General features: G+C 44.7%; 1 protein-coding gene across 20 annotated transcripts in view; it reads right to left on the bottom strand.

Annotated features, from left to right (window-relative positions):
- Positions 1 to 15,950, bottom strand: part of KALRN (kalirin RhoGEF kinase) — a 451,786-nt gene extending 435,836 nt beyond the window's left edge. For 10 of the 20 annotated variants that reach the window (XM_085228423.1, XM_085228430.1, XM_085228431.1 and 7 more), the window contains exon 1: positions 15,586 to 15,949. In XM_085228423.1, coding sequence (XP_085084549.1) covers positions 15,586 to 15,658 — 73 coding nt within the window. In that variant the 5' untranslated portion in view covers positions 15,659 to 15,949. Of the gene's footprint in view, positions 1 to 13,916; positions 13,957 to 15,585 lie in introns of those variants that run through there. The other 10 variants (XR_014884476.1, XR_014884477.1, XR_014884475.1 and 7 more) reach the window with 5 other exon arrangements.
- Positions 15,951 to 16,154: the final 204 nt, after the last annotated feature.

Raw genomic sequence — 16,154 nt, 5'->3', positions numbered from 1 at the left:
CTAGGATTACTCCAATGCAAAAATCCTCTTTCTGCAATGACTCAGTTATCACAGCAAGGGGATAACTGATATTTAAGAACAAGAAAAACTGAAGAACCTACACTTCTGACATAGAAAATATGAGATGCATAGAATAGAAAACCTAATAAAAGATGGTAGTCTTTCACATAAGAATCCTTTATTCAAATTATGGCTCCTACTCATAAAGGCACAACCATTTCATCTCACAGGCATGCAACACTCATTCTTTTATCACAAGCTTACTACCAAAGCATTTTCATCACAACAACATTCCCACTTGTAAATACAACTCCAGGATGCATTTCCACTTTATTATGAAATGTTGGTGACTGCATGTAGTGCCATTAGAAATACCAACAGAGCTGTCCCAGCAGATAAAGCAAACCAGACTATGCCTAAGAGAGAGCCACAGAAAAGTTACAGACGCAGAATCTCAAGAGCTCCCAACAGAAAAGTTGGTGTGCCATCATTTGCTTTGTATGAGTGCTGCACACTAACAAGGAGAAGAAAGCTGAAATATGGGGAAGACTTGTTTGCTACAGCTTGGGTCCAGTCAGCATCAGAACAAGCACCCATTGATTTGGGATATTAAAGAAAACCAGAGTATATCTTTCCCTTTCTTTGCACACAACAGGTGTACCCTTTAAGTCTCTTATCAAGCAGTGGAAATAGGAAAACTGCCTGGCCAACACGTAGTGTTTTACAGCTTATAAATTTCTTTAATGACAATAACATCATTTTACAGTCCCTTTCACTCTGCAGGACTACAACGCACTTTGCCATCTTAAACAATGAACTGTGACACGTGGGACCCACATGTAGCTGGACAGGAAAAGCTGGAGATATAAGAAGGCTTCCCCTAGGCATCCAGGCTGCAGCGTGATGCAGGCAGCGTGTGCAGGCAAGCCTGTGTGTTCCCAGACTGCTTTGGCAGCAGGATGCCTGAACACGGTGTCTGCAGATGCTGCCCCTGACACAGAGCTTTCAGAGGCTATAGATGTTTTACTTTGCCTAAAGCAAGAATCACAGAATAGCCAGGGTTGGAAGGGACCTCAAGGATCATGAATCTCCAACCCCCCTGCCACATGCAGGGCCACCAACCTCCACATTTAATACTAGACCAGGCTGCCCAGGGCCCCATCCAATCTGGCCCTGAACCCCTCCAGGGATGGAGCATCCACAACCTCTTTGGGCAGCCTGTTCCACCACCTCACCACTCTCTCTGTGAAGAACTTCCCCCTGACATCCAACCTAAATCTTCCCTCCCTCAACTTAAAACCATTTCCCCTTGTTCACTGCTGTTACCTACCCTTTCAAAGAGTTGATTCCCCTTCTGTTTATAGGCTCCCTTTAGGTACTGAAAGGCTGCAATGAGGTCACCCTGCAGCCTTCTTTTCTCCAGGCTGAACAAGCTCAGCTCCCTCAACCTGTCTTCGTAGGGGGAAATGCTCCAGTAGTGCAGAGTCACTAGAGATGCTAAGAACAAGCATATTCATCTTGAAGCCCCATGGAAGAATCACAAGAATGAATTACCTCTCAGTACTAAAATGCATCAGTTTAGACAAACAAATTCAGCAAACACTTATTGATGGACAGCAATGTTAGAAGGTATAATTTTAGAAAAGAAATGCAGAAAAGCAATAAATTGATGTATTTATCCCAAAGCATATAGTTAGAAGAATACAGTTATCCCATACAGTATACTTATCTAGTCAGAATATTAGGAACAAAGGCCTCCTTTCCAAAAATTGCTTGAGTTAAAGGGGATGTTCCTTAGTTGCTCCAATTGCTTCAAAACTTTAAAATTCGAGGTTTAACTTCAAACAATATGCAGTTTCAATATCTAGGTATATCTTTGGCGCTTAAACATGTATGTGCCAATGACATATCCAGCAACATCAACGCTGAAGAAACCCTGACAGTTTCCATCTAAATATCCATTTGCAGAGTCTCTGCAGGACACTACTGTATGATAAACACTCCCATGACAAACCTTCAGCTTTCCAATTAAGATATTTATTTATCTGTATGTAAAAGTGTGACACTGAAACAAACAAACAAACAAAAACACTTCTATGAACATTAACACTTCCTAATTCAAAGCAATACATTACAGCTTTCCCATTTGTTTCTGGAAGGAGAATAAACTCAAATTACTTCAGCATAGTGGAAATATTGTGTAGAATTATACAATACACACATTGAGACAGTGTCAAGAGACTGAATATGAGGCTTATATTTACTCCTATATGTTGAATGCCTGTGACAAGATAAAACCAGGGCCAATTGCCCACCAGAGTGCTTCTATAGAGCTCCTGCATGCTCTGATGTTAAGAGGAACTGCACAAGGATGAGTCCAGACTAGATGTAAGGAACCAATGCCACAACAGTTTGTGGCTTTCCAAATCAAGATTGTTCATCATCATTTGGTGTAATAGAGATACGTGGTTTTGTAATGCATGTTTTAAAGTCTTACGTAGTACCTACATCTGTAAGTCAATGGCAGAATTAAGGGTGAAACTTACATAAATCTCTGCACAAACTCTTTAACCTAACTCTATGCAGGGTTTTAAATCACTTTTTACAGATAGTCAAAATAAAAAACGTAATGGCATTTCATAAAAGGAAACAGCCACAACTCCAGACTCCCACCACTTGAAGGGAAACAGGACAGCCAAGAAACTGGAATATTACAAACAGTTTTGCTCTTTCCAGCAGCAGACCTGAAACTCCCTCCACCACCAAGACAGCAAAGAAGCAGGACTGAAGAGGAAGAGAATAATTTGTTACTGCCTGATAAGTGATTGATATGCTATCCCTACCAAGCCAGGCAAAGATGGAGCCTCAGAGCCAGATCCGTTCAGGAAGCAGCCAGGATTGCAGTGGTTAGATGGCCAGGAGGGACAGTCCTGTGGGCTCAGCACAACACGTGTGTGCCCAAGACCAGTTCAAATCAGGTCACAAAATCCAATTCATGAAAATAATCTTTTAAAAATAGATCACTACAGTTGGCTAACTCAGAAACCTAAGTGCTTCAGGCTGCTGTCTGAGCTACTCTTCACAGGGTGCCCGTACACCAAAAAGAAAAGTAATGACTGGAAAAGCTTTAATCCAGTTCCTGGAACAGCTCTCATCCTAGAGAAAATACATACATAGATTGTAAGGGCAAAAAAAAGGGAGGCAGGAGAGGAGATCCTTTTAGAAGTCATTAGCTGCAGCTGTTAGCATTGCTGCACAGTAGACCAAAAAAAAAAAAAAAAAGAGCTTAGTCCTGCTTTGTTCATGTGTGCACTTCATGTGCCTGCTAGTTAGGCACACCAATTCTGTGCTATCCTATTAATACCAGGATTTTCACTTTAATCTATATAATGTTTCTGTCCTGTCCATTTGAAATTCAGCTACTCTGTGTGCACACAGGGGTCACTGCACCCCAGGAGCAGGAAATGAGGCAAAGGGCTGATAGACTCTCACCTTTCCCTCCCACCCCCCCTTAAGTACTTTTGCTCAGTTCAACAGGAGAGGCTCATCTGGATTTGGGACTTTCAGAGCCAGGTATGCTCTTTCCTTTATCTTCCAGATATATACGAAAGGAAAGCTTTTGCTGGGGAGCTGCTGCAAGTAAAACAAATGAGAGCTGCACTCCAGACTGGAGGGCAATGCAGGGGCAACAGTATTTACTTGTGGAGGAGGAGGGCTCCCCCAGCAATCCCTGCAGCCCACGAACCATGGTTACTGTCTGTCCATACCTTGCACAGTCTCTTTCCCTAAATATAAGAAATGCTAAGGTAATTTCCAAAGAGGAAGTTTTCCTTTCTGCTATATATTCCCCTTGGATATGCAATATGACTTTATTTCTTGCCAGTCTGAAATTTACTCTTTGGAGTAGTGCTTATTCACATCTCTTTGTAATTCTCATTCACACCTCACCCAGGGAATGTTGCTGCTGCACACAGGTAGTAACTACAATCCAGTTCTGAGTTCCTCAGAAGACCACAGGTATTTATTCCACTCTGAGAAACTCCACATTAAACAAACTGCTCCATTTGGAAAAGCAGCATGTAGCTTCTACATTCACTAGCTGTATACCAAGAGGAAAAAGTATAAGGAAAAATGAGACCAAGGAAAGGAAATCACATACTATGTTTATAGCTCCATTAAAGTGTGCTGTGTGGAACCAGCCAGGAGGCACCTCTCCGTACCTCCAAGTAACCAGTGCACCCATGGGAGACGTCCACAGCACAAACCTCGGGGCAGAGCACTTGGACCTGTAGCAAAAGAGAACCTGGCACTCGTAAAAGACCAAAAAAAGCAGGATCAGAGCTCTGAATGGTTCCTGACAGCATTCACTTCAAGAAGAGATCTCTGTAAAATATGGAATATATTACCAACCTGGCTGGAAAGCAAAGCATTTTTAGGTAGGTGGAACTTTTTAATAGCATGTCATTAAATCACTCTTACATTTAGCATTTAATAGATGTAACTTTCACAGCAGCACACTCATTATGAAAAAAAGCACAAGGGACTGTACCAAATAGCAAGCAGAATGGACCCTGCACCCAAGTGCCTCATTTTTTTTTAAGCATTTGGATACCATGGTGATGAGAAACATCATCTGAATGCCTTAACGCATGAAATTAGAAATTTTCTTACTCTGCTACCAGTCCTCTGGTAGCATCCTCACCTGAGTCTGTCAGCTGAGCACAGGTCAGAATTTCCACCTGCGTAAATTACCGCAGCTTCTCTGCTGTTGCTGGCATCGGGCCATTTTTTGGACCAGATGTGGGTCTGACCTATGTATACTTAGAGAGTCAGTGTAATAAATATCTTAAAGCCATTTGACCGGCTAGTGTGGACACAGCAAAGGTGTGTTAATCCCATTTCCAAGACTAAGAGCAAACTGTACAACCTGTCTGAAGTAGGTCACCTGCATCCATATATAGGTGCCCACATCAAGTGGTTTAAGGAGAGCTGAGTGTTTGCACACCAAGCTGATGTCACTGTCACTTTAGCCGTGACTTTTGACAGTCCCAAGGTACAAAGGTATTGGTGTGCTTTTCCTGGCCCGTGACCCAGCAATGCAAGTTAAAGTCAAGCAGAGTTGTCAGGATGTGCTCCGTGAGCAGAATGTTAAGTTCACACACACAAAAGAAAGTGCACAAAGCCCACATAACTTCAAGAAGACCTCTTGCTACACTTTTGTGCCTGATTATCCCTCTTTCACAAATGGGTTTGATAAGACTTCCCCATTCTACACAAACACTGTCACTATCCAAGCGTTCTGAAATGTTTTACTAAATCTGTTTGCTAAGTCTGTACAATTATCTCTATTATCTGTGCTCTACTGCTACCTGTCACCAAGGAATGGTGAGGACAGCTCAGGCAGGCAATGTAACTGGTAATTGCTGGTCACCCTGCACATCTCCAGAACTGTTTGATTTCCTAGGCAGAAGGTGTGGGAAGCTGTCATTTAAACACCTAAGTGGGAACCCACCAGCCTCTGGTTTTGAACTACTGCACGTGACAAGCAGAAGTCTCAGGAAAAAACACTGCAATGGAGCTGAAGCTGAATCAAGCACTGAAACCAATTCCAATCACAGCAAGCAGGGCCAAGCCGACAGTTACATCTTACTGCACAGCTCAGTGATGTAGACAAGCAGGTTTTTTTTCTGTTTTTTAAATCTTTTCCCATGATAAGGACTTGTAGACTGAGAAGCACTGTTACAGATTTTCATTACCACGCAGATCGGTTTTAATTGATCTGAACCCATCAGGTTTTTCCTCTGCTCAGTTTTAGCACCAGAGGTGTTTTAAACCAGCATCAGCAACTTCCTCCAGGCCCCTAAATAGTGAAAGACCATTTCTTTAGGAAATTGATAAATAACCTGCAGAAGCAGACAGATAACAGAGCAGCAGGAACCTGTGAGAGATAGCTACCCTATTTCACACCCCAGCTAACTTTCAAGCAGGATTGAGCTGAACTGGAGCAAGCTGCTAACCAGAGGATCACACACCATGGATCTGAGTCCTTGAAGCTCACAAGATCATTACTATTCACCCGGCAGGCCTGACTGGCTCCTTCGTACTAAATTTATCTGAATGCCTCAGACTGACTCTATTAGCATCACTCCTGAACTCTGCTTCAGCACAGAAAAGCAGAGCAGGAAAGTTAAATTGCTGTGAACACAGTGGCAGTCAGATCCAAGGAGACTGGCTCTTCATGACATTTTTCTGTGAACAAGAGGCATTAAATGTGAAGCAGGAGGATTTGGGCTCAGTGTCTCTACTTCATAGGCAAATCTCTGCAGCATCAAAGCAAGGCAGGCATTGGGTACAATCACAATTGAAAGACTGCAGTGTGACAATAAAGTCTTAGATGGTGAGGGGAATCTCCTGCTGGAGAAAACCCTGCTGGTTTTCCTATGTTGTGCAGTACCTCATATGGCCACCTTCCTTATTGTGAGCATGGCACGTGCGCAGGCACGGCTTGTTACTTCCTTTAGTTATGCATGCTGCCAGAATCTGATGATATTTTCCTGACATCAGAAATCCTACCTTGAGCTTTCCACCCTGAGAACTACATCCAGCTCTAATCAAACCTCTTATTGTCTCATTTCTGTGATTTCCTTTGGCTCCTGACCTTCCCCACACTGACATCACCGTTTCCCTTTCACATAGGATGCAAGCTGTGGCTGCTTTCCCAGCAAAGTGCCTTCCAGCTCTGCTCTGAAGCACTCTGCTGGAAAACCTCGTTGCTTTCTTCCATGTATTTCAGGCTTCCCTACAGTTTTCTCATTTCTCCCCCCCATCTCCCCACCCCTTATTGCATTGCTCTCAGCCATTCCCTGTGGTCCATGTCCAGTGTCAAATTCCCTGATGCCGCCACGGGCTTGTCCTTCAGACACACTTAAAAGCAGAGCAAAGTGAAAGACAGTCTTTGGTTAAATGAATTCCCAATCCACTCCACAGCTTCTATTCTAAGTACTTCATGGCAGAGACCATCTTTTTGTTCACATAGCATCCGTTTCAGAAGGAACTAATCAGCAACCGAGACAATAACAGAAATAAACATCAGTAGAGAACCATCATAACATGATGACAATATTATAGGGCCCAAAAGAGACTAGTCCTATAGAAAGATTCAGTACTACAATTCTTCCAGTGGTCTCCTGGCCCTGGAGCCTCAGGAGCTGTACAGACTGACAGGTTCAGCCCTAAAGGGCCTGCTGAAGCCAGCAACAACCAACTGAAACTCTGCATCTGGAATTTCCACTAAACCTGTCCTGTGGGAAAAGACAGTAGTAAACAGTGGAAGAGAAACACAGTCCAGACGTTTCCACAGAAAGTAAATCTGCTACCACAGAGTACTGCATATTTCTTGTTAGCTATTATTTTTAACCTCTTGCAGATTTATTTTTACTACAATTTAAATGTATCTGTTATATGCCATAACATTAGTATTACGAGGCATGGTAAAATACTGAAATATCCTAGGCACTTGATGGTATTTTACAAAACAGGGTGTTAAAGCCAGTGAGGACTGCAGATCACCACAGCAGCCACCAAAGCAATGACCTTGTTACAGCTTTGTTTCCTAATGAACAACAGAAAAATTACCCAAAATTATGGAATTAGTCCCAAAGCTGTTGTGTGTATCCTTGTCATTAAATTAGGAGTGAGAAAAAGGAATTACTTACATCCAAATGGATGATGATCTGTACTGCTACCAGGCTGTAGGTAGGCATGAGTCTTCAGCTCCCATAGCCCCCACAGACCTCATGCCAAGAGGACATTTAACATGAAAGCTACCTGGGATTGACACATACCTTGAGGACTTCCATTCCATTTTTTATTAAGCTGTTTAAAACAAGTGAAAGTTTGTCAGAATAAGTGTCTCAGGATTTGCCTGTACAGTATGTTCTCTATTAAGTCTAATATAACACATTTCAATACATAAATTATGTCGTCATTAATCAACTTTTCAGTGATGCAGAACTGGTGGTTTATTCACAACCAGGCAAACTACTGCTGAGTTTCTTTCCATCCTTTCGAAAAACGCTACCGCAAAGCTTTGTTTTCAGCTTGGATGCTGTTTGGCACAACAGTTTGATGTTTACTTAAAAGATCAGTGAAAAACATGCGCAGCTAATTTTCCTAAGTGCCATGCCAGTGTCTCTGGGGGCTGTGTGTTTGCCCACCTTCTCATACAGTAATATGATTTGCCCCCAGCTAATAAAGCATGCCTCATCTTCGCTAAGGCAAAGAGGTTAGTTAGTGTCCGCCTTCTTAAACATTCAGATGATAAAGAGCATTTTAAAAATACGTGCATACATATATACATTATATATATATATATATATACACACACATACACACAGACATATATATGTATTATTTTTTAACCATGTGAGATATAAGCTGATAATCCCTGCAGACCTCCTTTTTCTTCCTCATTGCCCTGTGGTTTATCATGTCCAATTAGCCATCTGCCATGCCTGCCCTGCCACACAAAGCGGCCACTCTCCTCCCCGCAGCCCAGCAGCAGGCCATTGTCCTGACTGATAGACAAGCAGACACCATTGTCCCCATCAGCCACTGGCTCCCAACATGGACTGCTGGTAGCAGTGAGAGCACATAGGTACACTCTGGAAGCCAGGAACTACGTCAGCAGAACCAATATCATCAGGGAGCCTTCAGAAGGCTCTTTTCGCAGCATATATTCTAATTTCAGGTAATAAACCAGTCAAAGCCAACTCCCACTCCTCATACCCCACTGCAGCAGGATATGCTGCCTTTGCTGCCTTACCCAGCGCTCACCTTTCAAAGGAAGGTTCATAATCCCAAGGAGAATGCAACATCTTTGAGTGAAATCTTCCCTTTTAATGATTTTTATTTTGAAGATAAAGCATATCTTCTACCACTTCAGCAGAGCTTATCACACACACAAAGAAGAGTTTAAAAAACCTGAAAGCTCAAGTAAGTCTACACGGGTACCATTTACACAACAAGGTTAATTTAATTTCTCTCCCAAACAACATTCACTCACCCTTTTTCCCAAGGCCACTTCACTTAGAGAAATGACCAGAGCAGCTGGCCTGCCAGTCACTGAGATCTTAAATTGAAGATCATTTCCTCTCATTATTCTCAGCAAAGCATGATGTGACCTTACACTAAAAACTACAGTCTGCCTTATTATGGTAGTTTTGTTCCATCAGTGAAACTGCAGTGCTGGTTCATATAGTTAAGGTTACAAAAAGGAATTTCATTTTCAGTCTTAGAGACAATTTGTTGCCCTGAAGTGGGAACACGACAAATTACAGCCGTGTACCTCAGTCATTGTACTGTGTAATATTTGAAGACAATCCTAGGTTTTAGTTACAAGGCTACACAATGTTGATAAGAGAGAAAGAACGCCAGAAATACAATTTATTCTAGGCAGCAGTTAATGAAAGTAAGCAAATAAAAATGAACATTTCTATCTAAAAGCAGAAACAGAATTAGCTCCTAAGCCTTTGATTAGGAAACAGGAATTATTTAACCTTCAATTTTTTACATGGTATTTCACACCCCAGTATAGAACAAACACAATTTGAATATATCAGTTTTACTCTTAAGTGTATCATTCAAAATATAATAAATGAGAAGTGACTGAAATTGATGTTATTCCTCAGTAGTCACACACGTAACTTTTACAATGACTTACAGCAGAGAAAGTCCTTCTCCTGAGTTCAAACACTAGGCTCATTCTGAACCAGATCTGAAATACAATATTTTGCTGAAATATTACTCCATCCTCAGCCCAAAACGCAGTGAACCCTATTTCAACAAGCTGCAACCCACACCTTGCACAGGTGACTGACTTGAACCTAATTTTATGACTGCTGCTGCAGTGCCAGGGCCAAGTTCTGTTTTCTGGCTACACCAGTGAAAATTCCCAAACAATTCCTCTGAAGTCCTCTGGATCTGTGTGACAGTAGCACAGTCTGTCTAAGATCTGAGTGGAAAAAAGAGATTCACGATATTATGATTTTTCTTTTACAGCCCTCTGCATTGTAGGGTTCTCCAGTCAGACAATTCTATTGGGCTTCTGTTTGCCTTCTCTCTTCATACCATCTTTCTTTTGCAACACATATATCATAATATTCACTGTTATTCTTGCCAGAGTTGCTATGCAAAACTCCCCAAATGCCGCAGGTCTTTCAGTTAAACATAGGGCATGTGTGCCACACAAGCCTGTAAAACAGGGGTTGTTTATCCAGAGAAATAATAAAAGCAGAACAGCAATCCAAATCAAACAAAAGCACAAATACCTCTAAGTTGTTTCATGACTTACTTTAGGTTTCAGTCGTAAAATGTACAGCACTATGGGTTTATAAGGCCTAATACTCCATAAGCATTTTCTTTGATGCAACTATGAAGTACTTAAAAATACCGCTGAGTACAGCACGGCACATGTCACCATGGAGCAATAAAGCAGCTCTACATCCATAACCAAACTTCCTAGGGACCATAAGGTCACAGCAGCTGGAACAACAAAATACTTCATCCTGAGCCTTCCAGAAGCCCAGAACACCTGTCTAGCTGCAGGGGTCCCAGAGGGCTCTTAACATGGAGAGGTGTGCTTGAAGAGGGGGAATCCACAAAAAAAAAAAATAATAAATCCAAGTTTCTTCAAATTCAGCGCTCGTGATTTCTTATTATGAGACTTGACACAACATGGGGGTTGCCACAGAGGGGAGCAGCAATAGTTACATTTTCCTCTTTGATAGAAAGACTTTGGGATAGCACTTTGCTTCTTTTGGAGCTTTGCCTAAAGTCAGGTGAAAGCAGTGGGCCCTCCTCCACTCAGTAACACCTGCAGGTGCCACATCAAATGTACCCGCAGCACCTGTGAACTTTACTGGTGTCTGTGCTCCAGTCTTACTTGCACTACTGTACCTGCTTTGAGAGTCAAGGGCTGTGAGGCTCACTATTTCCCAGCTCCGAACAGAAGCAAGGTATAACGAGCCTTTTCCTCTGGAAGCAACTCCATTCAATAATTAACATCAAACAGAACAAATATCTTTCTGCTGGACTATAACACAGTGCACTCTCAGCCACAAGCAGCACATCACAAATTACTATCAGGTGGCAACCCTAATACCTTGTTCATAAACATGAGCAAGGAGGAAGGGAGGAGAGTGAAGAAACACTTCTCTGAACACCTTTTCTGAATTAAATCCCTGATTTAAATCACTCCCTTCTAGGATCAGACAACAGAAATCCTTCCCTATTTGTCACAAAGCCCCCCAGGTCAGCAGATTCTGCTCCATTTGTGATCAGAACCTGCAGGGCCAGGGGGGAAGACAATAGCTGCTCCTGCCAGGACCCATTGATTCGCTCACATCTCCTTTGCTGCATCTACACTCAAAATCCCTGCCAGTTCCTGGGGTAGCAGAGCTCCCTAGGAGCCCCGTGGAGCAGCAGGGCAGAGCCATACAGCCCAACATGCTGACAGGGATTTGGGAGGACCTGGGTCCACACATGAAATGACACAACTGTCTTCTTGCCCACATCAGTCACAAGAAAAAAAAAAAAAAGAAAATAAGGAAAAAAAGGAACAAACCTCATATTCCTGATGGGGTCAGAGGTCAGAGCCTCCAGAGAGCAGTGGGGATTTTAATTAACAGCATCACCTTCAAGAATATTGGAGTTTTCCAAATGGTGAGTACAACTTGACTCTACATCAGAGCATCCTTAATCAACGCACATCACCAGACCTCATGAATTATAAAGTATCAAGGTAAGGAAGCCATGAGTCACCAAACACTTCACCCCAATGACAACTAGACTGCATCAATTCATCTGCTCTGTGAGGAGACACTTGATTCCATCAACCTCGAGGAACACTTCTGTGCAGACATCACTTCAAGCACATCTCTTGATCACACAGCCTGGATTGTGCCAATCATTTTTAAGTTACGTAGTAGTGGAGTTACCAGTTACTTGTGCGCAAATGAACAATGCTGGTGGAAGGCTGAAAACAAATGGAATAATTCATTGCAGTCAAAGGAGATGGAGTAGTATCAATTTTCAGCTCACCCACAGGAAGTATCAATGACAGATTGGGCATCTTCACATCAGATGTAATCAATGTTATACTGAAGTGCCAGAAAAAGTAATTTAGAAAACGGTACTGCTAGCAGACAGTAAATATTGATGATTAACCCTTCAGTAATCAGTAGCTCGCTAAGCTGTTCTGACAATGACCTCTATAAATCTTTAATATATTGGAAAAGGATTTTCTTATATGCTGGACCTCTGCTTCCAAACCACACTGCAGAAATTTCTGCAGCTTAAGCACAAATACAAAGCTTTCCCCCTGTGTCTATAACCAAAGAATGTCAGCCATTTGTACAGATACAGAGAGACCTACTTTATGTTTGAAACAACAGGTATTTGGATTCAGTTTTGTGCAATGTGAAATTCTCAGTCACATTTAATATAGACAGCTGAGAGCTCTAGAGAACTTGCTCATATTTCATTATCTGTCACCAAAATAGACATAAGAAACTTAATAAGATATACCTAGGCACAGATTTAGTTTCTTACTCAAACATGAGCTCAAACAGAAGCGATAGACTCAGTGCAGAAATTGCTGCTTTGATCCAGCAGCCTCTGTTATCCTGGAAATCTGAGCTGGAGGTTGCAATCCTCATTTCTGCCCTTAAGTTCCCTCTGCCTGGTGAAATGTATCCCAGTTACATGGGAGCAATTCTCTAAAAGACAGAATTGCTCTTTGCATATATATGCAATGGTAAAAATTAGACTAGTCCTTTGTGTCTCTAGGAATGTTTAACTGCGTTTCAGCATCAACCACACAGGTGTTAAATCCATGTTTTTCTCGAAGTCATTCCTAGCTCTCACCCATACATGCCCCAGAACAGATCTGCCTTTATTATCCTGTGTTAATTCCCTCACTTTTATGTTCCACATACAGTTCAGAGACATGCTGTTTCAATTGTTAGAATCACTAAGGGACCAAGGGACCTCTCTGTCCAGTTTTGGGTGCTGCTGGTGCAACACTTGAGCACAGTGCCATTCCCAGCAGCAGCCCTGCTGGTCCCAGTGAGCAGCAATTGATCCTCCTGGTTCCAGCACAGACTGTCTGCTTGCTAAAAGCCACCAAGTGAGATATTAGTCTATTGGAGTCCATTTTTTCACTGAAAGCAATGAGTACATGCTTTGCCGTGTATTAGCAGTGAATTCAGGAAGAGTTTATGCATACTACTATAAAGCGTAGCTGTTTCACCAGCATAAACATAAACCACATAGGTTCGTATTTTATTTGCTGTGGATGACTAAGGGCACAAAAGACACCATGGTTATGCTTGACAAATCCAGAATACAAGTCAGCACAAAAGAAGAAAAAGAAAAAAGCTCACACGGAATGAAAAAGACTGTTGAGCTTATGCAAGTCTTTGCAGCTATGACAAACCAGACTCCATCTCCCTCCCAGTCCTTGTTCAGTCACTGATGGGGAAAAGAGGAACAGAAGAATCAGCAGCATCTGTCTGCAGCTTTCCTCTGAAGCCCCTCAGTGGCTGATCTCCTGCCACCCAGGGAGACCAACCCCAGCTCCAGCAGCCTCCAGAAGCAAACAGTTCACAAACAGTGCAGAAAACCAACATTTAAATTTCATGAGCCACGCCTACTATCATTTGCTTTCTCCCCATTTCACAGTGGGTTGCTTGGTTATTGTAACAGCTGACAACCAAAATGCGTTACTAAGATTTTGCCATGTCACCTTTTGCATGCAAAATGCTACGTTAGCAGTACAGAAACAAGAATTCTGTGAGCTCCTTCACCAAAGCTTTTCAAATTAGACGGGCTAACCAACAAGAACAGTTTATACATACATGCTTTGGCACAAGGACTTGGCATCCTCTCCAAACCTCTATTTCTGTGGTTTTGTTTCCTCCAGAAACATCAGGAGACCAAAGCAGGCAGCAGCATATCTGTGGATCTACAGGTGAAATTGTGGTGGAGAAGGCAGAGTGGAAGAAATGCCTCGTCACACAATTCTCTGTGCCTATTCCTCTTTTCAGAAATGCTTTTTTCATACAAGCTAGACAGACCTGGCTCTCTCCAAATTCAATTCTGTTAACATGCTTATGCTGAGGAGGCAGTGTCACAGGGAAATGAATTAACTTGGAGGAAAAAGGGGAGAAAAGGTGAGGAGATCCTTAAGCGGCACGTTTCTAAAAAGAAAATCACTGCAATTTTTCTTTTGTTTGCTGTGTTTTATGGTTTTCTAAAATAAGTCTTTAGTTGCCCACAAATGCTGATGTGGAGACTTGGGAAATGAGCTTGTAACCAGGTAAGCTATCAACAGGCAAATACCCTATGACTTAATGGCTTGTGGATCACAAGATACATACAGCCAGACCTGGTTACAGCTATCCCCTACATCAAAGGCTTTTCACACAAATGGGATGCAGGGAGTTGCTGCAGCATTTGGGATTTAACTACTTTAAAGTTTTGGTGATTACATAATTGTTCGGGTCGTGGTTTTTGTTTTTTTGGAACTGGATCTCAAATCACTCTGTAGCTAATGAGCAGGTAGATGGAAGAAAACAGCTGAAAAGCAAAGTCTTGAGAAACAGCTGTGCCAATAAGTGTCAGCCTTCACCCCCAAGGGTCAATCCCCTTATGAAACAAGGGCTTAATCCTTTACAATTTTTAATTAAAAATCTACCAAGAATCCTGTAATACTTTCTCGAGATTCTGATTCTGTCGGGGGAGTGCTGACCACAAGTTGTTTCAGTAGAGATGTTGATCCTGTGTAAATCCGTGTTTCAAAGCTGAGGGCTACCACACCACGAGTGAGTGATGCAGCACGTCCCCATCGCCCAGAGCATTTAACTAATCGCTGCATCACTAACGAAGGCCCCCTCCCCGCTCCGCCGCAGCCCAGCGACCCTTCTGCTCCACTTCAGCATCCTCTGAAAGCGGAGGGCGGAACGCACTCTCACATATCCTTGAAACGTTTGGCGAGCTCAGCATCCCCGGGGAGCAACGGGCGAGCGCTGCCCGAGGCTCCCTCGCCCCGGTCATCCACCCGAGGGCGGCAGGAGGAACCCGAGCCGTGCCGGGCAGACAGCCGGCTCCGCGTTCCCGAACCGGCCGGTTCCCGGGTGGCTGCCACTGCTCGAGGCTAAGCCCAGCCAGCGCAGCCTCCCCCGGGGCTCCGTTCCGCGGCTCGCTTCGAGCATCCCCGCGGAGCTTTTGTGCCTGCCGGGGGCGGGAGCCCAGCCGGTCCCCTCCCGCCCTGGCCAGTGGTGGGAGGGCAGCCCCGTGCGGCGGCTCCGCAGTAGCAGCATCCTCCCGGGGGCGGGAGAGGGCCCGGGCAAGCCGAGCCGAGAGGTCTGCGGCGGACAAAGCAAAAAGAAGGGCGGGGAACCCCCCTCCCATCAACCCCCCGAGGCTCCGTAGCCGCCGGTGCCCGCACCGCCGCCAGCCCGCATCCCGCGGCAGAGGCAGGGCCCGGCGCTGCCCCGGCCCCTTCCTCCCCCGCGGCTCCCCTACCTGTTCGGAAGAAAGCATCCACCTCCGAGTCGGGGACAGCGCCTTCCTCCGCCGCCCCTTCGGTGGGATTCATGGTTGGGGGAGAGGAGGCGGCGAGCCCGGCGGCTGGTAATATCCAGTGAGTTAGGGAGGAGGAGAGCCGAGACAGAGAGAAAAAGAGGGAGGGAGGGAAAAGAAAAGGGAGGGAGGGATGGAGGCGCGTTTAGCAGCGAGCCCAGCCGAGCGCCGCCCGGCTCATCATCCCTTCCGCGCTGCCTGCGGGGCGGCTGCCCCGGGGCTGGGCTGGGCTGAGCTGCGCTGCCCGCAGGCTGCGCTACGCTGGGCTGGGCTGCCCGGGGCGGGGTGCCGAGCCCCGCCGCCGCCGGCCCCCTCCCCTCCGCCCGCTATTGTTCCGCTCCGTGCCCCCCCCGCCGCCGCCGCCGCGCTGCCCCTCGCCGCGCTGCCAGCCCGGCCCGGCCCCCGGCAGCCGCCCCCGCCGCTTCCCTACCGGCGCTTCCTGAGCCGGGCCGGGCGCGGATCCCGCAGGGGCAGCCTCTCCGCGGGGCGCGGTCGCTCCGCGCAGCAGCGCG

Source organism: Meleagris gallopavo, chromosome 7 (assembly GCF_905368555.1).
Source record: "Meleagris gallopavo chromosome 7, MGAL_WU_HG_1.1, whole genome shotgun sequence".
Lineage (NCBI taxonomy): Eukaryota > Metazoa > Chordata > Aves > Galliformes > Phasianidae > Meleagris > Meleagris gallopavo.
This window is presented reverse-complemented; position numbering and strand designations above follow the sequence as displayed.